We start from the raw sequence: 27,355 nt of genomic DNA, 5'->3' as shown, positions 1-27,355 counted from the left end.
AGTGGGAAACTAGAAGATTAGGAAAATTTTAAACATCAACAGAAAGCCACAAAAAAAGCTATAAAAGAAAAGTAAGATAGATTATGAGAGTAAACTAGCTCAGAATGTAAAGACAGATAGCAGAAGTTTCTACAAATATATAAAATGAAAAAGAATGGCTAAGGTAAACATTGGTCCTTTAGAGGATGAGACGGGGCATTTAATAATGGGGAATGAGGAAATAGCCAAAGCATTGAATAGGTATTTTGCGTCGGTCTTCACAGTGGAGTACATAAATATCATGGCAATAATTGATGACAAGGAGATTAAGGTAGGTGAGGAACTAGAAACGATCATTATCATGAAAGAGGTAGTGTTGGGCAAGCTAATAGAGCTAGAGCTAGAGCTAGAGGTAGACAAATCTCCTGGCCCTGATGGAATGCATCCCAGGGTATTAAAAGAGATGGCAGACAAATAGCAAATGCACTCATGATACTTTTCCAAAATTTGCTGGATTCTGGGGCAGTTCCAGCAGATTGGAAAACAGCAAATGTGATGTCACTGTTTGAAAAAAAGGAGGTAGACAAAAGATGGGGAATTATAGGCTGGTTAGTTTAACTACTATAGTGGGGAAAATGCTTGAATCTATCATCAACAAAGGAATAGTGAGACACCCAGATAGAAATTGTCCCATTGCGCAGATGCAGCATGGGCTCATGAAAGGCAGGCTCATGAAAGTTAACTAACTGACTGGAATTCTATGAAGACATTAAATAGACAACAGGGACCCAGTAGATGTGTATCTGGATTTCCAAAAGGCATTTAACAAGGTGCCGCATAAAACGCTGCTGTATAAGACAAAGATGCACGGCATTATGGGTAACATATTAGCATGGATAGAGGATTGGTTAACTAACAGGAAACAAAGAGTAGGGATAAATGAGTGTTTTTCTGGTTGGCGGTCAGTGGCTAGTGGTGTGCCTCAGGGATCAGTGTTGGGACCGCAATTGTTTACAATTTACATAGAAGATTTGGAGTTGGGGACCATGTGTAGTGTGTCAAAGTTTGCAGATGAAACTAAGACGAGTGGTAGAGCAAAGTGTGCAGAAGACTCTGAAAGTTTGCAGGGGGTTATAGATAGTTTAAGTGAGTGGGCAAAGGTCCGGCAGATGCAGTACAATGTTGATAAATGTGAAGTCATCCATTTTTGTTGGAACAACAGTAACAAGGACTACTATTTGAACAGCAAAAATTGCAGCATGCTGCTGTGCAGAGGGACCTGGGTGTCTTTGTGGATGAATCGTAGAAGGTTGGTTTGCAGGAGCGGCAGGAAATTAAGAAGACAAATGGAATTTTGTCCTTCATTGCTAGAGGGATGGAATTTAAAAATAGAGAGGTTATATTGCAGCTGTATAGGGTGCTGGTGAGGCCACACCTGGAGTACTGCGTGCAGTTTTGGTCTCCTTATTTGAAAAAGGATGTACTGGCACTGGAGGGGGTGCAGAGGGGGTTCAATAGGTTGATTCCGGAGTTGAGAGGATTGACTTATGAGGAGAGAATGAGTAGACTGGGATCATATTCATTGTAATTTAGAAGAATGAGGGAGGTTGTTTCCACAGGCAGGTGAAACTAGAACAAGAGGGCATTGTCTCAAAATTAGGGGGAGCAGATTTAGGACTGAGTTGAGCATGAACTTCTTCACCTAAAGGGTTGTGAATCTGTGGAATTCCATGCCCAGTGAAGTATTTGAGGTTTCCTCATTGAATATTTTAAAAGCTAAGATAGATAACTTTTTGAACAGTTAAGGAATTAAGGGTTATGCTGAGAGGGTGGGTAAGTGGAACTAGAAGATCAGCCATGATCTTATTGAATGGCAGAGCAGGCTTGAAGGGCCAGATGGCCTACTCCTGCTCCAGGTTCTTATGTGACTCAGTCACACATTAAAACATCCCAAAGACCAAGTTAATCCTAGTCTGCTATATTGAATTTGCTAGGGAGGACAGATAGCCAAATGTCTTCCAATTCCAACTGTCGTACAATATCTGAAGTAGGTTACAGTCTGGTAAATGAAACAATTGTATATGGGAAGGCGATGGCCTAATTGTATTATTGCTGGACTATTCATTTAAAGATCCAGGTAATGTTCTGGGGGCCTTGGTTCAAATCCTGCTGTGGCAAATGGTGGAGTTTGAATTTAACAAAAATCTAGAAATAACAGTTGTCTAATTATTGCCATGAAACTGTTGCTGATTGTTGGAGAAACACCCAACTACCCAAAACTAATGCCCATTAGGGAAGGAAACAGCCATCCTTACCTGATCTGGCCTACATATGACTCCAGATCCACAGCAATGTGGCTGACTCTTAACTGCCCTCTGGGCAATAAAGGGTGAGCAATAAATAATGACCTAGCCAGTGACACCCACATCCTGCGCATGAATGAAAAAAAAATCTTGACAATGTAGTAAATATCAGCCCTTGTCTCCAGTATTCTTATTTCCGCTATTATAACCAATTTGGTTCTTGGTCCAAAAACCCCAGAAATTGTTGGCAAAACTCAGCAAGTCTGGCAGTACCTTGGGGTGGGGGGTGGTGGCGGGTGACCAGACAGATGGAGAAGAAAGGGGTAGGTAAATTATAGGGATTATAGATGGCAGGCCAGATCGCTGAATAAGTGATCATGAGAGCTGACAGTAACAGGGAATGGGCAGTCTATGCTGAAAGCAAACCATGCAAATGTGATAACAGGCCTGAGAATGGGTGAAAAGCAACCCATGTCGTAACAGGACTGGGTGTGGGGCTGGGTAAAAAACATAACAAGGATGGAATCTGGCGTTAAATTTATTGAACATCATGTTGAGTCCCAGAGGCTGCAGGGTCCCTAAGTGGAAAATGAGATGATGTTCTTCAAGCATGTGCTAAGGCTCCCGCTGAGGTTCTTGATCCAGTTGTGCAGCATGTAACTTTTACTCCCGCTGAGGTTCTTGATCCAGTTGTGCAGCATGTAACTTTTACTAAAGATTTTATATATCAGTTAAGGTAGGCTTGGAGATTGTTCCTATGCACCTACAATTCTCCAATGATGAGCATAATTGTGGAGGTATCACAACGGGTTTCTGTTGATCCTCCTGTAGACTTGATGACAAAGATTCACAGGCTTGCCAAAGAAGTTGGTATAAGTTTATTTTTAGCTATTTCACAGATTTTAGACAATTATTTCAAGGGATATGAAGATTGCTGGCTTGGCCAGCATTTCCTGTCCATCCTAACTGCTTTGGAGAAGGTGGTCTCGAGCTGGCTTCTTGAACTGCTACAGTTCATGGGGAATACGTACATCCACAGAAAGGGGTAGGTAAACCAGGGGATTATGGATGGCATGATCTGATTTAAGCTTTATTGTCACGTTGACAATGGTCACACGATGATGTTGTCATGTTCTGCTGCGGGTGACCCTCTAGAAAGTAAAAGTCATGGGTTTGGAATGTGGTCTTGAAGAAACCTTGGTGATTTACAGCACTGCATTTTGTAGATGATACTGACTACTGTCAATGTACCTCAGTGTTATTGGGAGTGAATGTTGATGTTGGTGGATGGAATGCCAATCAAATAAGTTGCTTTGTCTTGGAGATGCATTCATCCCAGAAAGTGGGGAGTATTTCATCACAACCCAAACTTCTGCCTTTTTAGGTAGTGCTATGTTTGAGGAGTCAGGGAATTAGCTATTTGCCACAGAATTTCCAACCTCTGACTTGCTCTTGTAACCATAATATTTATATGGCTCGTCCAGTTCTGTTTCTGGTCAATGATAACTCCATGGGTGTTGATAGAGGGAATTCAACAATGGTCATGCCATTGGGAACTTGTTGGATTGTCTCTTCTTAAAGATAGTAATTTAAGTAGCTGTGTAGAACAAAGGTTACTTTCCACTTGTCAGTCCAAGCCTGAATGTTGTCCAGATTTTGTTCCAAATGGCCATTGACTGTTTCAATATCTTAGGAATTGTGAATGACATTGAACATTGCGCATTCATCAGCAAATATCCCCAGTTCTGACCTTATGATGCAGCGAAGGTCATTGATAAAGTGGCCAAAGATGGTTGGATTTGGGAGCCATCCTGATGTCCATGGATTGAGATGATTAATCGTTGCAATTCCAAGCTGTGGAAAATTTTCATCCTGATTCCCATTGACTTTAGTTTTACAACGTTCCTTAATATCTTACTCAGCGAAATCTACCTTGATGTCAATGGCACTCACTTTCATTTAATTGCTAGAGTTCAGTGCGATGATCCATGTTCGTACCAAAACTGTAATGAGGTTAGCAGCTGACTGGCCATGGTGGAAACCAAAGTGAGTGTCAGTGAGCAGGTTATCACTGACACTCAGTGTCAATTGACAGAAATGTCACTGATTCCTACTCTCACACTGATGATCGAGAGTAGACTGATGGGGTAGTAACTGACCATATTTGATTGATCCTGCTTTTTTGTGGACAGGACATACCTGGACAATTTTCCACATTGCTGAAATGATAGACTTCAATAACAATTCACAAAAACAAAAATGCAAATAAACAATCAGTTCTGCTCATTCTGGTTCTGCAAAATTTCCCATCGACTAAAGGACATTAGTGTATCAATTTTTTTTTTCAAAAGTTGATAATGGTTATTTGGTCACTATATGACTGGAGTTTTATTCCAGGTTTTAAAGTTCTTTGTTCAGTAATGGCTGTAATTGGTTTCTTTTTCAGCAAATTTATCTGTTCATTTGATGCTACTTCTTTAGTTCCGTCTCTTCCTGGGACCCTTAAAAACTGATAATGTAGTTCACCAATGTCTTAACATGCATTCTTTAAACTCCTGTTTCTGGAGCTTTTCCCTTACTGCTTTTAAGTCACTCAGGACTTACTGTCTTCTGCTCTGACTGTTTTGGAGATTGCTAAACTGCACTGCTGCTATTACATGTGTTTTCTCTCTGAATGGTCTCCTTCAAGCAAATGCACTAGTAATTATTTACCAAAATTCACTGGACTCTGGGGTGGTTCCCGCAGATTGGAAAACAGTCAATGTGACGCCACTGTTTAAAAAAGGAAGCAGACAAAAAGCAGGTAACTATAGGCCAGTTAGCTTAACTTTGGTAGTGGGGAAAATGCTTGAATCTATCATTAAGGAAGAAATAGCAAGACATCTGGATATAAATTGTCCCATTGGGAATACCCAGCATGGGTTCATGAAGGGTAGGTCATGTTTAACTAATTTGGTGGAATTCTTTGAGGACATTACTTGCATGGTGGACAATGGGGTACCTGTGGATGTGGTGTATCTGGATTTCCTGAAGCCATTTGACAAGGTGCCACACCAAAGGCTGCTACATAAGATAAAGTTGCACTGTATTACAGGTAATGTATTGGCATGGATAGAGGATTGGTTGACCAGTAGAAAGCAAAGAGTAGGGGTAAATGGGTGTTTTTCTGGTTGGCGGTCAGTGGCTAGTGGTGTGCCTCAGGGATCAATGTCGGGACCGCAATTGTTTACAATTTACATAGATGATTTGGAGTTGGGGACTAAGTGTGGTGTGTCAAAATTTGCAGGTGACACTAAGATGAGTGGTAGAGCAAAGTGTGCAGAAGATACTGAAAGTGCAGAGGGATATATATCATCTAAGTGAGTGGGCAAAGGTCTGGCAGATGGAGTACAATGTTGGTAAGTGTGAGGTCATCCATTTTGGTAGGAATAACAGCAAAATGGACTATGTTTTAAATGGTAAAAAATTGCAGCACGCTGCTGTGCAGAGGGACTTGGGTGTCCTTGTGCATGAATCGCTATAGGTAGGATTGCAGGTGCAGCAGGTAATTAAAAAGACAAATGGAATTTTGTTTACCATTGCTAGAGGGATGGGGTTTAAAAACAGGGAGGCAATGCTGCAGCTGTATAGGGTCCTGGTGAGGCCACACCTGGAGTACTGTGTGCAGTTTTGGTCTCCTTACTTGAGAAGGGATATACTAGCACTGGAGGGGGTGCAGAGGAGATTCACTCGGTTGATTCCAGAGTTGAGAGGGTTGGATTATGAGGACAGACTGAGTAGACTGGGATTATACTCATTGAAATTCAGAAGAATGAGGGGAAATCTTATAGAAACATATAAGATTATGAAGGGAATAGATAAGGTGGAGGCAGGGAGGTTGTTTCCGCTAGCAGATGAAACTAGGACTAGCGGGCATTGCCTCAAAATAAAGGGAAGTAGATGTAGGACTGAGGTCAGGAGGAACTTCTTCACCCAAAGGGTTGTGAATCTGTGGAATTCCCTGCCCAGTGAAGCGGTTGAAGCTACCTCGCTGAATGTTTTTAAGGCAAGGCTCGATAAATTTTTGAATAGTAAAGGAATTAAGGGTTATGGTGAGTGGGCGGGTAAGTGGAGCTGAGTCTCAAAAAGATCAGCCAGATCTTATTAAATGGCGGGGCAGGCTCGAGGGGCCAGATGGCCTACTCCTGCTCCTAGTTCTTATGTTCTTGTGTTCTTTCTAAAAGAAACCTGTGCACTCTACCTGACCTTCTGGATGGTTCTGTCATTCTGTCCTCCTGTGTCAAAGGACACCTTGTTACTCGGCAACAGCAGTTTATTTTCTATCCTGTCCTATTTTCTAATGCACTGAATTATTCACCACAGGTTTTAAAGGCTCATTTAGACGTATATAAGCAAAACTTCAGACAACCTGGCACCACTTACAAAACTCATACAACTAACAATGTCCTTCCCATAATACGTACAACACAGAAAAAAAAAACAAGTTTAACTTAAAGTAATGCATGTTTCGGTCCACTTTAGATCCTGAGTTTTCAAATAATAACTATAATATATGATGATCCTTCATCATGAATGAATAAAGAAAGAAAAACAGGACCATACTGCAAGGCTCCCTTTAACCATCAAGGCAGTAAATGCTATCCCTTTGCCTCTTCTATTCTCTATAACTGATTTGATAGAGGATTGGTGCTATGTTACAAGCCTTCTTGGATGTAATCTATTTTCCTTGAAGGGCTAGCAGAGGCCAGAATTCTGAAAAATTATGTGTGAACTCATTGTCCAAAAAGGAATGGGGTTCTTCAGGAGCATGGTGGATAAAGGTCCAAACAGTCATCGTGAACTGAGGCTCATCAATTCAGAAACCGAAACCAAGTCACAGAAATGGTCCTCACACACTAATTCGTGGGCCTGAAATTGCCATATCACTGTGTCCACCACATAAGACATGAAAAAATTGGCATTTTAGGACCATAATTCCTAATTCAATAAAATGGAATGAGTTATAATTGAAACTGATCAAAAGATTACATAGATTACAAATTGCCTCGCAAAGACATCAAGACACTCAAGCAGTGGCCGATCAACATCAAATGGAGCGTTTGTAAAAACATCCAGTAGAATGTTTTGAGGATAAAAGCCATTAATTGTCGTTCAATGAAAAATCTGAGGCAACTTGAGCTTACAGAGAATATACAATCTAGTCCCTAGAAATAAAACATGTCAAGGTCTGCTTTATAGAGTTTCAAGATTTACAGCTACCTTTTGAACAATGACTTTCATTATATACAACTTGTCCAGCTACACCGCTGGGTAATGTCAGAGCTTTTATGTAACCATTCATCTTTTCAGAGAAGACTTTTGTTTTGAATTAAAATCCTAACCTTGTAACCAAGAATGGATCCAAGACTTAGTTAATCAAACAAATAACAAGTGTTGTGATTGATGACCATTGTGAAATCAAACGCCCTGATTTTTGATCCCAGGTCCAATTTGCAGAGGTGGAGAATTCCCAGTTCAGCACCTCCTACCTTTAAAACTGGCAGCCCAACCTGTCTATTTTTGATCCTGGGGATTGGGCTGGTTTGGAAGTCTGGCTGTGTAACACAGGAAAAGCTGAGGACGTAGCCCGTGCCCAAGACAGCGGAGCGGAAAGCCTGCCTTGGAGTCAAACACTGACCAGACATCAAAATAAAAGAATAACATATATGACATAACTGCACAGAGGCCAGTATCCTGCCAGAAAGCGCACCCCCCCCCCCTTTATTTACTTATGCACAGTACACTGGCTGTGACCAGCCAGCTTGGAGTCAGTCCCCTGAACTGAGGAGATTCTAAATCCTCTGTTTATATTGGTCAGCCAGGGCTTTCCTGATTCACCCAGGTTAACAACCCCAATAGAAGATCTCTTAGTCAACAAGATCCACCTGGTTGCAATCACTATAATATGAAACCACTTTCCAGGTCGTCTCTCACAACCCCCTCACTTGACCTCATTCCTACAAATTTCCCATGCCTCATCCATACCCGTTAATACCATCTACCCATCTCCCATGGCCTCTCATAACCCCTCTGCCCCTCTGCTATCCTGGCATAACTAAGGCTGTGGACAGTGTTATAAACTAAATAGTGGGGGAGGCAGAGGTGTTGGGTTCAGTTGCATGGAAAGTTATGGAAAAAAGTCAAGGAGGGGAGAGCTCAGCTTATTGAAGCTTCCCGAACAAGTAACAAGACAGTGAGCATGGAAAGGGTCAGGAATCTAACATCAGGCAAACCAGATAAGGGGACAACTATGAGAAGGGGAAAGTTAATACAGGACTGAGAGTGTTGTACTTAAATGCCAGACAATATACAAAATAATGTAAATGAGGTTGTGGCACAGATTGAAATTGACAGGTACGCTGTTGTGGGTATCACAGAGACGTGGCTGTAAGGGGATCAGGGCTGGGAACTAAATACCCAAGGATACATGTCCTATCGAAAGGCTAGGTAGACATGCAGAGGAGGTAGGGTTGCCTTGTTAGTAAGAACTGAAATTAAATTGATAGCAAGTACTGATATAGAGTCAGAAGGTGTAGAATCTGTATGGGTAGAGTTGAGGAACCGCAAAGGATAAAAGACCAGAATCCAGTTGTGTACAGGCCCCTTAGCATTAGTCAGGATGTGGTTATTGTGATTGTAACTCATAGAATATCTCCTGATTGGGGCTGTTAATTTGGTCCAATCAGGGAGCTCTGGCTGAAAGATATAAACAGGAGTGTCAGACATCCTGTTCACTCTGAGAGGTAGCTCTGATGAAGCTGGAACAGTGTCAAGGATTCTTCACATGTAAATAAAGGGTTACTTGGTGACAGGATACTGGCCTCTGTCGAGTTATTTCAGTGGCAATGAGAGTAAAGCATGCTTCTGAAGAAATTCACTTGCAACAGTTGTCTTTGAGCTGAGGTAAGCACTGCTTGCATCATGCTGTTATTTGGGAAACCTGACCTGTTCGCCCCTGCTGTCAAAGACTGGGCCTACCATGTGTAAAGAGTGCATTTTTCTGTGGGAAAATGACATTAGGGCTGATGAAAAGCAACGAGCAATTTCCTTGATAGTTTGTGACCTACAGCCCTTTCGGCTATTAGGAATCTAACTTTCCTTAAGGCACGAGACACTAAAATCTTTCAAGAGTTGACAGATTTAGCCAAGGAATATGACAACTCCAAGCCTCCTCTGAGATGTTATCATTTTCGTTTGGTAATTTGAGAACCAGGCGAATCTGTATCGTGATTTTTGATGAGGTTAAGATGACTGGCAGAGGCACGTGACCTTGGTTTAACCTTTAATGAGGTGTTGAGAGAGTGTTTGGTATGTGGAATTTATGATGTCACCGTGCAAAGGCGCCTACTAGCTGAAGCCCAACTGGACTTCAAACAGGCACTACAACAGGCTTTATCATCGGAAAATGCAGCAAGTGGTGCATACGAGTTGCAGGATATTCAGATGGAAATGGACACCCTCGCCAGTCCAACTGAGCTTGGGGAACACCACTTGAGTGAAGGCAATTGCATAGCCTCAGTCAGAACATATCCTGAACGGAGGAACTCTAGGTCAGTCCAAAGCAAAACCCCCTTCCGACTGTTGCCTGGAACTGGAAACGTTTTGCTCCTACAACGTTTGAGAGTTTGCAGCTTTCATATGGTCCACGTGCTTATTCAGGACGATCTCTGTCAAGTGTTGAAGAGACCTCGGAATCTGAGGTGGACAAGGCAGATCTTGCTGCTTCAATGCCTTTGCGACCTGAAGAAGAGAATGACTTTTGTTCCTGAGACACTCCAGATACACAAGAGGCAAGCTACTGTCTGTTACACACTGCCCGTATTTGAGGCACAGTTGGAGGAACCTGGCCCAGTGCTAAAATGCCCCAGGAGGAGCGACAAAAGAAAGAACTGGCCTAAGTCCTTGGACTCAGTGATTGTAACAAGGTCAGCCAGGTGAATCTCACAGAATATGAGTTCCACAATTGGAGCTGTTAACCTGGTCCAATCAGGGAGCCCTGGCTGAAAGATATAAACAGGAGTGTCAGAGGTTCTGTTCACTCTGAGAGCTGTAAGAAAGGCATGTCAGAAAAGCATTATTGTAGTAATCATGGGGGAACTTCAATATGCAGGTGGACTCAGAAAATCAGGTTGGTAGCAGATCCCAAGAAAAGGAATAAGTGAAATGTCTACAAAATGGCTTTTTGGAGGTAGAACCCACTAGGGAACAGACAATTCTGGATTTTGTGGTGTGTAATGAGGCAGATTTGATTAGGTAGATGAAGGTGAAGGAACCCCTAAGGGGCAGAGACTGTAAATAGGATAGAATTCACCAGCAGTTTGAGAAAGAGAAACTGGAATCAGATGTAATTGTGTTACAATTAAGGAAAGGTAGCTACAAAGACATGAGGGAGAAATAGCCAGAGTTGATTGGAATGGGAACCTAGCTGGGAAGACGGTGGCGCCTCAGTGAAATATGAGGGTAAGCTAGCTAGTAATGTAAAAGAAAATTGCAAGATTTTGTCTTAGATATCTATAAGTAAGAGAAAAGCTTTCTGGAAATCCAAACCGCTCTCTTTTGTCTAACTTGCTCACTACCTCCTCAAAGAATTCTAACAGATTTATCAGGCATGACCACCTCTTCATGAAGCCAAGTTGACTCAGCCCTATTTTACCATGTATTTCCAAGCACTCCACGATCTGATCCTTAATAATGGACTCTAAAATCTTACCAACAAACCACATCAGGCTTACAAGCCTATAGTTTCCTGTCTTCTGCCTCCTTCTGTTCTTAAATGGTGTGTTACATGAGCCATTTTCCAGTCCTCTGGGACCACCCCTGACTCCAGTTTTTCCTGAACAATCATTACCAATGCCTCTACAAGCTATGGCGTGTAGTCTGTCTGGTTCATGTAATTTATCCATCTTCGGACCTTTCAGCTTCCCTAGCACCCTCTCCTCACTGATGGCTACTACACTCACCTTTGACCCCTGACTCTCTTGAAGTTCTTCTCTACTCCTATGTTCTACCACATGGAACTTTGTTGAAGGCTTTACTAAAGTCCAAGTAAACAATGTCTCCTGCTCTGCCCTCATCAACCTTTTTAGTGACTGCCTCAATAAAGTCAATCAAGTTTGTGAGACACAATTTTCCTCACACAAATCCATGCTGATTATCTGGTAACATCTGTGGAGAAAAATCAGAGTTAACGTTTCAGGTCGAGTGACCCTTCCTTAGAACCCCTGAGGAAGGGAGGAAGGGTCATTCAATCATAAACATTAACTCTGATTTCTCTCCATACACGCTGCCAGACCAGCTGAGCTTTTCCAACAATTTCTGTTTTCATTTCTGATTTACAACATCTTTTGGTTTTTAAGTTAGTATACAGTTAAATTTGCATCATGTGAAGCAGGTCACAATGTTTTGATTTTCTTTGCCTGGTTGTCTTATTTAAATTAAAACTGATATTCCTGGACATGTATTTGCTACAAACTCAATTTGATGGAAATTATTTTGCACCAATACACCCCAAAATAAATTACCTGCAGTTTTATCTGGAATCACATTGCATTTTCCAGAGTAAACATGTAGATTTCAATCCAGTATGCAAGAGTCTAGAAACAAACTGGAAATTCATAGAACATAGAACATAGAACATTACAGCGTAGTACAGGCCCTTCGGCCCTCGATGTTGCGCCGACCTGTGAAACCAATCTGAAGCCCATCTAACCTAAACTATTCCATTATCATCCATATGTTTATCCAATGACCATTTAAATGCCCTTAAAGTGGGCGAGTCTACTATTTTTGCAGGCAGGGCATTCCACGCCCTTACTACTCTCTGAGTAAAGAACCTACCTCTGACATCTGTCCTATATCTATCACCCCTCAATTTAAAGCTATGTCCCCTCGTGCTAGCCATCACCATCCGAGGAAAAAGGCTCCCACTGTCCACCCTATCTAATCCTCTGATCATCTTGTATGTCTCTATCAAGTCACCTCTTAACCTTCTTCTCTCTAACGAAAACAGCCGCAAGTCCCTCAGCCTTTCCTCATAAGACCTTCCCTCCATACCAGGCAACATCCTGGTAAATCTCCTCTGCACCCTTGCCAATGCTTCCACATCCTTCCTATAATGCGGTGACCAGAACTGTACGCAATACTCCAAGTGCGGCCGCACCAGAGTTTTGTACAGCTGCAACATTACCTCAAGGCTCCGAAACTCAATCCCTCTACCAATAAAACCTAACATACTGTACGCCTTCTTAACAACGCTATCAACCTGGGTGGCAACTTTCAGGGATCTATGCACATGGACACCGAGATCTTTCTGCTCATCCACACTACCAAGAATCTTACCATTAGCCCAGTAGTCTGTATTCCTGTTACTCCTTCCAAAGTGAATCACCTCACACTTTTCCGCATTAAACTCCATTTGCCACCTCTCAGCCCAGCTCTGCAGCTTATCTATGTCCCTCTGTAACCTGCAACATCCTTCCACACTATCCACAACTCCACCGACTTTTGTGTCATCCGCAAATTTACTAACCCATCCTTCTACGCCCTCATCCAGGTCATTTATAAAAATGACAAACAGCAGTGGCCCCAAAACAGATCCTTGAGGTACACCACTAGTAACTGAACTCCAGGATGAACATTTCCCATCAACCACCACCCTCTGTCTTCTTACAGCTAGCCAATTTCTGATCCAAACCGCTAAATCACCCTCAATCCCATGCCTCCGTATTTTCTGCAATAGCCTACCATGGGGAACCTTATCAAACGCTTTACTGAAATCCAAATACACCACATCAACCGCTTTACCCTCATCCACCTGTTTGGTCACCTTCTCGAAGAACTCAATAAGGTTTGTGAGGCACGACCTACCCTTCACAAAACCGTGTTGACTATCCCTAATCAAATTATTCCTTTCTAGATGATTATAAATCCTATCTCTTATAATCCTTTCCAACACTTTACCCACAACCGAAGTAAGGCTCACTGGTCTATAATTACCAGGGTTGTCTCTACTCCCCTTCTTGAACAAGGGGACAACATTTGCTAGTCTCCAGTCTTCTGGCACTATTCCTGAAGACAATGACGACATAAAGATCAAAGCCAAAGGCTCTGCAATCTCCTCTCTAGCTTCCCAGAGAATCCTAGGATAAATCCCATCCGGCCCAGGGGACTTATCTATTTTCACACCTTCCAGAATTGCTAACACCTCCTCCTTATGAACCTCAATCCCGTCTAGTCTAATAGACTGTATCTCAGTATTCTCCTCGACTACATTGTCTTTTTCCTGCGTGAATACTGACGAAAAATATTCATTTAGCTCCTCTCCTATCTCTTCGGACTCCACGCACAACTTCCCACTACTGTCCTTGACCGGCCCCAATCTTACTCTAGTCATTCTTTTATTCCTGACATACCTATGTTTGGCACTGTACAAACCCAGAGTTAACTCTGGTAAATGTATAATTTTTTTTGAGCTGCATGCCTATATGTTGCACTTGGACAGGCTGACATTTAAAACCAATGCAAACTATGATGCTGTTAGATAAACAGGTAACTTGCACTACCTGCATACAAACTTCAGGAATTTCCCCAAGGCTATCCTGTTCAGCCACTTCAAATTGGAATGTATGGTGGGAGGGTTTCTGCACCATCTTGAAAGAAATTAGGCTGATAAGCTTTGGCTCATTGTCTTCTTCCATCTTCTGACCCACAGATCACAATCAGTGAAGATAGGTAACTGCACCTCCTCCACAATAACACTCAACACTGAAGCCCACAAGGATGCATCCTCAGGCCCTTACTGAACGCCCTGTACACTTACGACTGTGTTGCCAAATTCCGAACGAACACCATCTATGAGTTTGCGGATCACACCACCATAGTAGGATGGATATCTAAGAACAATGAGTCAAAATACAGAAGGGAAATTGAGGGCTTGGTGACATGGTGCAATGAGAACAACCTTTGTCAACGTCGGCAAAACTAAAGAACTGATCACTGACTTCAGAAAAGAAGGAGAACACACCCCCATCTACATTTATGGAACTGAGGTTGAGAGGGTGGAGAGCGCCAAGTTCCTCGGAGTGACGATGACCAACAACCTGTCCTGGACTTCCCACGTAGACGAGACGGTCAAGAAGGCATAACAACACCTCTTCTTCCTCAGGCGGCTCAGGATATTTGGCATGTCCATAAGGTCCGTCACCAACTTCTACAGTTGCACCATTGAATGCATACTGTCTGGGTGCATAACGGCCTGGTATGGCAACTGCTCTGCCTAGGGCCGTTAGAAACTACAGAAGGTGGTGTGCACAGCCCAGACCATCACGGAAGCCAACCTTCGATCCACGGACTCTACATACACAACTCAGTGCCATGGAAAGGCGGCCAACATCATCAAAGACCCATTGCACCCCAGTAATGACCTCCTACAACCTCTTCCATAGGTGGAAGATACAGAAGCCTGAGCACACGCACAAACAGGTTCAGGAACAGCTTCATCCCGGCTCTTAATAGACTGATGAACGGACTCTCTAGCCTCAAATAATGCTGATCTTGCTAACGTTGTTCTCGCCTAGCTCATTTCCTGTGCAATATAACCTGTGTGCCTCTGTCCAAGTCTTTTTGATCTGTACATCATTGTTTACTATGATATGCCCGTACTGCTCGTAAACAAAGCTTTTCACTCTACTTCAATACACATAATAAACAATCAATTGATTGTTCAAAATGAAAAAAAAACTTGTGGATGCCCGTTCAGTTGGGTATTCTACATGGTGTTACAAACCTGAAGAAGACGAATCAAAGCAATGCCACTTTTCTTTATTCCATGGGATCCGGGCATTATTGGCTATCGGCCAACTTTTATTGCCCATTCCTATTTGCCTTGGACAAGGTGGTGGTCAGCCATCTTCTTTAACTACTACAGTCCATGGGTTGTAGAGACACTCACAGTGCAGTTAGAAAGTGAGCTCCAAAATTTAAACCCAGTGGCAGAGAAGGAATAGTGATATATTTCTAAGTCAGATTAGATTGTGGCTTGGAGAGGGACTTGCAGGTTTCGGTGTTGTCATGTATCTGCTACCCTTGTCTCCCTAGATGGTGGAGCTCAACAGGATTGGAATGAACTTTTGAAGTAACCTTGGGGAATTACTGCAGTGCATCTTGTACATGGTGCACACTTGTCACTGCCCATCTGTGATGAAGGGAGTGAATGTTGAAACTGGTAGATGGTGATCGTTGAGGTGAGACACAAAACTGCTTGCTTCTGACTTGCTGTCATAGCCACAGCATTTAAGCAGTTAGTCCAATTCAGTTTCTGGTCAATGGTAAACCTCAGGGTGTTGATAATGAGGGATTCAGAAATTGTAATGCCATTGACTGTCAAGTGTTGATGGTTAGATCATTAGGTAACCATTGCCTGGCACTTGTGAGGTACAACAGTTACTTCCTACTTCATAGAATCCCTACAGTGTGGAAACAGGCCCTTCGGCCCAACAAGTCCACACCGAAACTCAGAGCATCCCACCCAGACCCATCCCCCTACAACACACCTAATCTACACATCTCTATGGGCAATTTAGCATGGCCAATCCACCTAGCCTGCACATCTTTGGACTGTGGGAGGAAACCAGAGCACCCGGAGGAAACCTATGCAGACACGGGGAGAATGTGCAAACTCCACACAGACAGTTGCCTGAGGCTGGAATCGAACCCGGGTTCCTGGCGTTGTGCAGCAGCAGTGCTAACCACCGAGCCACTGTGCCACCCTATTATTAGCCAAAGCATGAATTTTGTCCAGATCTTGCAGTATTGGGACACAGACTGTTCCAGTAATGGTCAATGATACTTAAAACTGTGCAACCATCAGCGAACACACCCACTTCTGTTATTAAGAAGCAAGATCATTGATGAAGAAATTGAAGATGGTTGGACTTTGGACACTATCCTGAGGAATCTTGCATCAATGTTTTTGTTCTGAGATGATTGACCTTCAACAATCACAACCATCTTTCTTTATGTTAGATATGATTCCAACCAGCAGAGAGTTTCATATTGTCTGCACCTGGGTAGCCCAGCGAAGGCTCTGAGTAAAATCTTGGGAGCTGACATTGGACTTAGGAACAGGACAGTAAAAACAACATTGTTATTAAATTACCAACACCTCAGTCCAGCCAGGGAGTGTGAGGAAAATCAGGCTGTGAGTTTCTGAATAGTTTTGAAAAGCATTTTGTCTTTTTATATTGTTGTGCATGATACAGATCCCATCAATTAATTGGCGGCTTTATAACAATACTCTCCCTTAGCTATCTACCAATCTGCATGAGACAAGCTGAAAAGTTCGGATGGTACACATTTTATTTATCTTATGCTCAGTACAGCACAGTTTCCTGGCAAACAATTACATTGCTAACCTTTTTTAAGTTAACTCCCTTACAGTTAGAGATAAGGAATCAGCAAGAAATAACTCGCCTGCTATTTACATTTTTTAAATGCTGTACTTTATCATATCCACGCCATCAATTGCCATCAAATATAAACAACTGAAAATATAGTATATCTGTTTTACTTATCAATAGCAACACATTTCTGATGCCAGATGTCAAGTCATTGATGCATTTTTAAATTCTTTTATGCAAGGATATACTTTTACGAGAAAAGTGGCTTGTTAATTTGTTTTCAGCATTTGAATGGAACTTTTCTTATTGGTGTCACAGTAGTTCAGTTGGCAGCATTCTCACCTCTGAGTCAGAAGGCTGTGGGTCCAAGTCTCACTCTAGAGACTTGAGCAAAACATCTAGGTTAACACTACAGTGCAGTACAGGGCAGGAGTGTGGGGGGAGCGGTTGGAGAAATGTGTTGCATTGTCACAGGTGAGACATTAAACCAAGATCTGCCTTCAAATATACGTAAAGGATCCCATGGCACTATTCTGAAAAATAGCAGAGAAATTCTTCCAGTGTTTTAGCCAATGTTTATCCCCCAACACTAAATCAGACTAACTACTCAATGGCATGGTGTTGTTTGTGGGAGTTTGTGTGCTGAAATTGGTTTCTGTGTTTCCGACATTGGCTACACTGTGGTTTGTGACACAAGGTGGTACCTAAATGCAGGAAAATGCTCCAGTCACCTGGGGGAGACAATGGCCTAGTGGTATTATCACTAGACTGTTAATCCAGAGACCCAGATAATGTTCTGGGGACCCAGGTTTGAATCCCACCATGGCAGATAATGGAATTTGAATTCAATAAATATCTGGAATTAAGAATCTAATGATGATCATGAATCCATTGTCGATTGTTCAAAAAACCCATGTGGTTCACTAATGTCCTTAAGGGAAGGAAATTGCCATCCTTACCTGGTCTGGCCTACATGTGACTCTAGACCCACAGCTAAAGTGGTTGACTCTTAATTGCCCTCTGGGCAATTAGAGATGGGCAATGAATGCTGCCTAGCCACTGATGCCCTTATCCCATGAATGAATTAAAAAAAACTCAAAAGATTATTTTATTATCACATGTAACAGTGCACAGCAAGATAATAGTACTTCAGACTAGTTTTCACACAACATTCTTACCTTTCCGTCAAACCTAGCTGTTCCACCAATGGGAATCCGCAGATTTTTTGGAGGCAGCGTGAAAGCTGGTGCTTCTGGAGGGTAGGTGTCAGCCTGAGGTCTTTCCAAAGTTAACGTTGTTTTGGAAATACGAGTTGCATTTTGAGCAATCTTCACATCTCCCATGGTTAATTATCCAATCTGATAGGAAGGAAAGGTTTGGTTAGTATTTAGCATGAACACTTTGAAAAACATACAATACACATTGGCAAACCACCAGAAACGATAATCACTTAAAAATTAGATGACAGTAAGCCCTCATTTAAAGTTGTTGTTGTGTTCTTGGAAATCACAACTTTTACTGAAGCATGGATTCCCATAGGAATGAACATTAAATCCGGAAATAGGCTCATCCAGTCATTTCTTGCTCAGAACAATTCAGGTGATATATAACTATTACATTAATGTAAACAGCAGTACGAGTATGAATATATTTCATGACAGCAACAATCTTCAGTTTCAAAAGTAATGAAAGTTGCTCAATGACTGCCTGCTCCATGATTTATTTTTATGAGGAAGTAGCTCTTAATTTGAGTTCGGCATTTGAGTGGAATGCTGAATTTCTCCACAAGTTGTTTTGGATGGCAGTGGGTAATCAGTTATTTAAACACTGAAAATATAACAATTTTCCAATGTTTAGCAATTGGCTCCTAAGGAGTAGGCACATTCTCTAATGCAGTGATTATAGGCACTGTCTTATTTCACCAAGTTAATTTTACACTGAAAAACATTTAGAATGTTTAATGACTTTTTTTCCTGTTCTCTTTCCAGAATCTTCATTCCAAGAGCCAACTCAGTTGTTTACACTATGAAATCTCTTTCATAAAGTGACTGGGCAGACTTGTAGAGCTCTAAAATTCCTAACTACAGAAAATGAGTTCAAAATTCCATAATACTCTGGTCTTCCTTAGCACAAATTGTAAAAGTACAGATGATGCTGAGATTCAGGTATGACACCTTGTCTGGCGGCTTCTCGGTGGCCTTTTTTTATTGGTGCAGAGCCTCCTCCCCTCTAAAACAAGATCAGAAGCATATGACAGGGTTCCAGGATTACTACTGATATTAAACTAACTCCCTTCTTCTCCCATTTTCTCCCTTCTTCCTTTTTTATACAATGCATCCACTGACTCTACATTTACAAGTTTTTGAAACCCTGAGATGCAGATTGTCAAGTCCAGGCAATTGGACACTATTTAATTCCAGTAATATTTCTTTATTTATATTGATTGCTTTCAGTTTGTCATTCTCACCAAAACACAAAAATCTATGAACCATTTAGACATTAAGCCGACTCCACCAATCAATAGAATTCTTGACAGGAAAGAAGGTGAATCATTACTGGGGGTAAGCAGGATTGTAGAATTGAGGTTGTCATCAGATCAGCCGTAACCTTACTGAATGGTAGAGCAGGCTCAAAGGGGATGAATAGTCTATCCTGCTCATAATTTATAAATTAGTAGAACAGTTATAATTCTTAAAAGTCAGAGCCTTACAGCATGGAAATAGACTCTTTATCCAACTTGTGCATGCCGACCAGGTTTCCCAAACTAAACATAAGAACATAAGAACTAGGAGCAGGAGTAGGCCATCTGGTCCCTCGAGCCTGCCCCGCCATTTAATAAGATCATGGCTGATCTTTTTGAGACTCAGCTCCACTTACCCGCCCACTCACCATAACCCTTAATTCCTTTACTGTTCAAAAATTTATCTAGCCTTGCCTTAAAAACATTCAGCGAGGTAGCTTCAACCGCTTCACTGGGCAGGGAATTCCACAGATTCATGACCCTTTGGGTGAAGAAGTTCCTCCTGACCTCAGTCCTACATCTGCTTCCCTTCATTTTGAGGCAATGCCCTCTAGTCCTAGTTTCACCTGCTAGTGGAAACAACCTCCCTGCCTCCACCTTATCTATTCCCTTCATAATCTTATATGTTTCTATAAGATCTCCCCTCATTCTTCTGAATTTCAATGAGTATAATCCCAGTCTACTCAGTCTTTCCTCACAATCCAACCCTCCCAACTCTGGAATCAACCGAGTGAATCTCCTCTGCACCCTCTCCAGTGCTAGTATATCTCTTCTCAAGTAAAAACGAGTCCCATTTGCCTGCATTTGGCCTACATCCCTCTAAACCTTTCTTTTTCATGTAGCTATCCAAATGTCTTTTAAATATTGTAACTGTGGCTGCATCTACCACTTCCGCTGGCAGTTCATTTCACATACAAACTACCCTCTTTATGAAAAATGTTGCTCCTCAGGTCCCTTTTAAATATTTCTCTTCTCACCTACACTAAGGAAAAGACTTTTGCAGTTCACCTTACCTATGCTCGTCATGATTTTAAGTCTTTAAGGTCACCCCTCAACATCCTATGTTCCAGTAAAAAAAGTTCCAGCCTATCCATCCTCTCCTTATAACTCAAACCCTCCAGTCTCAGTAATGTCCTTGTAAATCTTTTTTGCACCCTTTCGAGTCTAATAACATCCTTCCTAGAGCAGGGCAACCAGAATTGTACACAGTACTCCAAATGTGGCCTTACCAACGTCCTGTACAGCTACAACATGATGTTTCCATTCATATACTCAATGCTCTGACCAATGAAGACAAGTGTGCCAAACGCCTTCTTCACTGCCCTGTCTTGCCACAACTCCATTCTTCATCTCACGTCCAACATACTCCCGTACTCTTTGACTTTGTGTGGATAAGAAAAGATCTATCCAACTCAGTTCTAAATAAATTTGATGAGCAAATCTCCACTACTCTCTGGAAGAGGGACAGCAGAAAATTGCAAAGATCAACGATCGTCAGAGAGAAGAAATTCTGCCTTATGTCTGTTTTAAATGGGAGACCACTTATTCTAAAACTGTGGTCCCTAGTTCTAAGTTCCCCTGTTAGAGGAAACATTTCTGTCAGAATCTACCCTGTCAATACACCTCAGATTCTTTGATTCAAAAAGATCTCGTCTCATTCTTCCCAAATCCAATGTGTATAAGGTCCAACTTGTTTAGCCTTTTCTCATAAGACATTCCCTACTTCCAAGAATCAACTGTGTGAAACTTTTTCAAACTGTCTCCAATCCAAGTACTGCATATCCCCTTTAAATGACGAGGCCAAATCTATACACTCGGTATAGTCTCATCTTCTTGCAATAAAGGCCATCAAAAGGCCTTCCTAAATACATACTGTACCCACATGTCTATTTTTATGACTGAATTTCCGCACTATTTCCAAAAAAATGTTTTGCATCTTGTACATTAAGACAGATGCAGCATAATGATTTAATGTCTCTGTCATTTCCTTATTTGTCATTATAGTTTCGCTTGCCTCTGCCCCTAATGGAACCACGCTTACTTTCACTTATCCTTTTCTTTTTATATACCCATAGAAGCAGAAAATCCAAAGAGGTGTTTCCCAAATATGTCCAGGAGGCAACATCCCTCAATTTTTCATCCTGACCTAAATTCCCAAATGTGCCCCATTACTATCAGCTGGTATGGGGAAGTAGGATGGTAAAGGGGAATTCTAATGTTTAAATTTGTCATCACATCCCCAATGTGTCAACAGACTTGTAAACAGCAGACAGTAGCTTTCCTGGGTGCAGGGTTGGAACTAGACTTTATTGGACCTTGGTCTTACTCTTCAGCCATTCTAGTTTAAAATGTGACAGTTCTGCACAAAGATGTTTAAAATCAACACGGGATAGAAAATGGACAAAATTGATAAATGTCACATTTGGCGTACCTCAGCGTGAGTTTGCATGAAGGCCTGGGTATCCATCAAGTTAAGACAACTCAGGAGTCCTTTTGAAATAGTGGATAAGACCTGATTCTGGGATGCCACCTTCATTCTCATTGCTGGCAGTTTTCACCAGCATGTGGTAAGGGCATGGATGCACAGCACTCCCAACTGTGCCCATTACATTGCAAGGCTGGAAACATTAAAACACCCTGCAAGTTTCGTGGAGGACATTAGAGAAGACATAAACCCTGGAGGAATCCCAGTTCCAAGTGAGGAGCCACAAAAGAATGGTCAGCTGCCCTTGAAACTGTTTCACCTCCAGGCTTTAAAATACAAAAACAGCTTCTGTAGCTTTTACTTAAAGAAAACACTCCCCCATTCTTCTGGACTGCATTGATTGACAGACCATCAGGTGTACCTAAGGGGAAAAATAGGCCATTTGTTTTTTTTTTTCAGTATCAATAAACTCCACTGATTACATTCCTCAGGATTTGTTATTATAACTGAGCCCATTTTTAATGCTCATTTCAGTTGCACTTATCTCAGCAGTGGACTGTGTTTTGATTGGCAGTTTTAGTAAGCTCTTTAAAGGATTATCTTTCTTTGCGCCATCTGCAATGATGAGTTCCATAGATTCACCAATCTCTGGCTGAAGAAATTCATCCTCATCTCAGTTCTAAAGGGTCATGCCTTCATTCTGAGGCCGTACCCCTAGGTCCCAGTCTCTCCTACTAATGGAAACATTTTCTCCACGTCCACTGTATCCAGGCCTCTCAACTTTCTCAAAGTATCAGTCACAGCCTCCCTCATCCTTCTAAATTCGGTCAAGTACAAACCCAGAGTCCTCAACTGCTCCTCATATGACAAGCCTTTTATCCGCGGGATCACTCTTGTAAACCTCCTCTGAACCCCCTCCAACATCAGCACATCCTTCTTTAGACAGGGGGCTGAAAACTGCTTACACTATTCTAGATGTGTCCTGACCACAGCCTTATACAGCCTCAGCAGTACAGCTCTGCTCTTGTATTCTAGCCCTCTTGAAATGAATGCATTATATTCGCTTTCCTCATTGCCAACTCAACCTGCATATTAACCTTAAGAGAATTCTGAAGGACTCCTAAGTCACTTTGTGCTTCAGATTTCTGAAGCCTTTCCCCATTTAGAAAATAGTCTGTGCCTCTATTCTTCCTATCAAAGTTCATAACCTCATACTTCCCCATATTGTATTCAATCTGCTGCTTCTTTGCCCTTTCTCCTAGCCTGTACAAATCTTTCTGCAGCCTCCCTGCTTCCTCAACACTATCTGTCCCTCTATATATCTGAAAACTGACGAATAATGCCCTCAGTTCCATCATCCAGATAGCAAATGTATTATGTGAGTAGTTGTACATTGACCCCTGAGGAACTTCACTAGTCACTGGTTGCCATCCTGAAAAGGAACCCTTTTTCCCTACTGTCTGCATTCTGCTAGTCTGCCAATCCTCTATCCATGCCAGTACTTTCTCCTAACACCATGGGCTCTTATTTAGCAGCCTCCTGCGCGGAACCTTGTTGAATACCTTCAGAAATCCAAATACATTGACTCTCGTTTGTCTAATTTGTTCCTTAACAGCTCAAAGAATTCTAAAAGATTTGTCAGGCATGACCTCCCCTTGACGAAGCTTTGATGACTCAGCCCTATTTTAGCATGCACTTCCAAGTACTCCACAATCTCATCCTTAATAAGAGACTCTAAAACCTTACCAACGGCTGAGTTCAGGCTAGCCAGCCTATAGATTCTCTTCTTCGACACAGTGTGGAGCTGGAGGAACACAGCAGGTCAGGCAGCATCACAGGAACAGGAAAGTCGTGTTTTGGGTCGGGACACTTCATCAGGTCTGGGTTTTTCTTCTGCCTCCCTCTTTTCTTAAACAGGGGTATTACATTAGACATTTTCTAGTCCTCTTGACACTAGGGATTCCTGAAAGATCAATAGCTCCTCAGCTATTTTCTTCTGCACCCTGACACTTTGGAAATTCTGGTACGCTCGTGGTGTCTTCCAGTGAAGACTAATGCAAAGTATGTATTCAGTTCCTCTGCCATTTCTTCGTTCTCCATTACTACTTCTCCAGCCTCATTTTCCAGCGGTCCAATATCCACTCTTGCTTTTCTTGTTCCTTATAGATAGCGAAAAAACACTCTTGAAATCTTCTCTTTTATTACTAGCTGGCTTACCCTCATATTTTATCTTCTCTCCCCTTAATACGTTTCTCGTTGTCCTCTGCTGGTTTTGAAAGGCTTCCCACTTATCATCACCACTCTATTTTTCTTTTGCTTTTATGCTGTCCCTGACTTCCTTTGTTAGCCATGGTTGTCTCATCCTCCCCTCAGTATGTTTCTTCTTCTTTGGAATGAATTTCCTCTGTGCTTCCTGAATTACCTCCAGAAACTCTTGCCATTGCTGCACCAATGTCTTCCCTGCTAGGTTCCCCTTCCAATCAACTCTAGTCAGTACCTCCTCGTGTCTTTGCAGTCACCTTTTCTCAATTGTAATACCGTTACATTTGATTGAAGTTTCGCCCTCTCAAACTGAAGGGCAAATTCTATCATCTTATGGTCTCTGCTCCGTAGGGGTTCCTTCACCTTCAGCTCCCTAATCAAATCTAAATCTCATTACACATCACCAAATACAAAATTGCCTGTTCAATGGTGGGCTCTACCACAATCTGCTCCAAAAAACTATCTTGTAGACATTCTACATTCCTTTTTAAAATATGCTACTATCTGATTTTCTCATTCCACCTACCTATTGAAGTCTCACATCATTATAGCAATAGTGCCTTTCTTACATGCCTTTTTCGTCTCCTGATTTTTCTTCCCCACATCCTGACTACTACTAGGACACCTATACATAACTTCCGTCATCCTTTTTTCCCTTTGTAGTTCCCCATCTCTACCCACATAGTTTCTATTCCTTCCACTCTAAATCACTTGTTGCTATCAAATCAATTTAATTACTTGCAAACCCGTTTCCTCTGCCCATCTGCATATCCTTTCAGTAGGATGTGGATCATTGGATATTCAATTCCCAGCCCTGATCTCCTTGCAGCCATGTGGCTGTGATGCCTACAGCATTGTATCTGTCAAGTACAATCTGTGCTACAAGCTCTTTTACCTTGTTCTGTACACTGCATGCATTTAGGTACAACACCCTCAGTCCTGCATTGTATGCCTCCCTTCTGACAGTTGTCCCCTGATGTGCTGTGCCTAAAGTTAGATTTCTGACTCTCTCCATACTTTCTATCCTGTTACTTGTTCTGGAAAATTTAAAAACCTCTCCTAAGCCTTCCTCCCCTTTAAATTTTTCCATAATTTTCATGCAACTGAACCCACTGCACTACTATTTAGTTCAAAGCCATATGATTCAGGTGGAGCCCATCGCATCAGAGCAGCTCCGGGTTTCGCCAGTACTGAGGCCAATTTCTCTTGAATTCGAACCTGTTTCTCCCACATCAATCCTTGAGCCATGTGTTTACCTCTTTAATCTTTTTGACCCTCTGCCAGTTAGCTCATGGTTCAGGGAGTAAACCAAAGATTATCACCTTTTTCACTCTGTTTTCTAATTTAGCCTTCAGTTGCTCATATTTCCCCAGCAGAACCTCTTTCTATCTGTATCATTGGTACCTATATAGAGCACAACAACTGGATCTTTCCCCTCCCACTACAAGCTCCTCTATAATCTAGATGAGATATCTTGAATCCACACACCAGGCAGGCAACACAACCAGTGGTTCCCTCTACCCTGCCCACAAAGAACAGAGTCTATTCCCCTGACAATACTCTCTTCAATTACTACAATTCTCTTTCTTCCCCCATCTTGAATGGCTCCCTATACCGCGGTGCTATGGTCAGTTTGTTCATCCTCCCTATAGACCAGCTCTCATCCACATAGGGAGCAAGAATCTCAAACCTGTTAGACAAGCTTAAGGGCTGAGGCTCCTTCTGCATACCTCCTGGATCTCTCTACCTGCATCGCTTGGAGTCACACCCTCCTGTTCCTGACTACTGATTCATTCCGAGATAGTTAATCTAAGGGGTGTGACTGCCTCCTGAAACACAGCATCCAGGTAACTCTTCCTCTCCCTCTCTGATATGTAACAGAGTTTGAAGCTCAGGCTCTAGTTCATCAACTCTGAGCCAGAGTCCCTCAAGCAACCAATACTTGCTATAGGTGTTGGTCACTATGTACCACAATGGGCTCCATAAAAGGATGAAGAACAAGATGGTGCACTTTAAAGTGATGTGGAAAAAAACAAATGTGAGATGAACATAGAACAGTACAGGACAGGAATAGGCCCTTCAGCCCGCAATGTTGTGCTGAGCATGATGCTAAATTATCTAATTCCTTCTGCCTCCCTCCATTCCTTGCATATTTATGTGCTCATCTAAAAGCCCTTTAAAAGTACCTATCATCTCTGCCTCCACCACCATCCCTGGCAGTGCATTCCAGACATCTACCACTCCATGTAAAAAACTTGCCCCTCATATCTCCTTTGAACTTTCTCCGTGTCATCTTAAATGCAGGCCCCCTAGTAGTAAACATTTCAACTCTGGAAAAAGATTCTGACTGTCAACCCTATCTATTCATCTCATAATTTGATGAATGAGAAAAAAGCTTTTTAACAGAGAGAGCATGAGGAGGAGGCAGGATCAACTGAGGCATTCATGAGGATATTGAGCAACTATTTGGATAGAAATACTGTGCAAGGGATGAGGGAAAACAGAAGATTAACAGGAGATTAGCAGTAAGTAGCGATACTCATTTGAGGAGCTGGTGCATGCAATATGGATCTCCTCCTGTGCTATAACGCTGTGAAATAATTACTTTTTTATATCCATTTCAAAGACATACTCCTGGGTCTACCTACAGTAAACACTGAATGAGATAGATAGAGGATACATGGTGGGGGTTGGGGGGTGGTGGGGGATGAACATGAAGAGGCCATGGGAAATATGAAGGGACAGGAAGGAGCTTGAGAGAATGAAGGGTCATGGAAGGAGCATTGTGCTTCCACTTAAAGTTAAATATAGTTCTTCTGGATCTTGACTTAAAAGGTGGTTTTGCAAAGATTTCTACCGGTTCCCAGCTTACAGGCCTTTACCTGGCAATAGCGGAGGATAGTTTCCTTCTCCAGGATCCATGACAACGTACGCTTTTGAGCACATGACTATCAGCGTCAGTTTCACAGCAGGAGCATGTGGAAAGGGTGGTCAGAGAGCGAGGTGAGAGTCTGAGGGCCCAGTATTCATCATTACAACTGGCCTGATGTTCCAGTGAACAGAAGCCTGTTGGCCTGGCAATTCATTTACCCCCATTGCTGCCTCCAAGGGGGCTGGGCCTGATTCCATCCCACTCCATCCCATTGACAGTATGATAGGTGGGGTCTTTTTAAAGAAAATGATTCTATTACATTGAGAAGTTTTCTCACTCAAATTTCTCAGCACCTCCATGAAAATACAGTGCAACATATCTAAATAAGGTGTCGGGTTGACATTTATGCAGTTGTTTACAGCATTCACTTCATCTTTGAAACTGCGGGGTTGAAATTGCTCCTTCTTTACTTTAAACAAATGATTTCAAACTTTATATCCTTTACTTCACTTAAACTTGTTGCAATACAATATTTACAATACAGGAACCATCAATTTC

The 27,355-nt window shown here is 42.1% G+C and overlaps 1 protein-coding gene across 1 annotated transcript in view; it reads right to left on the bottom strand.

The window, feature by feature from the left end:
• Positions 1-27,355, bottom strand: part of mylka (myosin, light chain kinase a) — a 376,415-nt gene that overhangs the window by 238,792 nt on the left and 110,268 nt on the right. The window contains exon 4 of the mRNA XM_048599211.1: positions 17,896-18,075. Coding sequence (XP_048455168.1) covers positions 17,896-18,060 — 165 coding nt within the window. The 5' untranslated portion in view covers positions 18,061-18,075. The remainder of the gene's footprint in view (positions 1-17,895; positions 18,076-27,355) is intronic.

This window comes from Rhincodon typus, chromosome 7 (genome assembly GCF_021869965.1).
Source record: "Rhincodon typus isolate 14 chromosome 7, sRhiTyp1.1, whole genome shotgun sequence".
In the NCBI taxonomy this organism is placed as follows: Eukaryota; Metazoa; Chordata; class Chondrichthyes; order Orectolobiformes; family Rhincodontidae; genus Rhincodon; species Rhincodon typus.
Note: the sequence above shows the minus strand (reverse complement) of the source record. Positions and strands in the feature narration are given on the sequence as shown.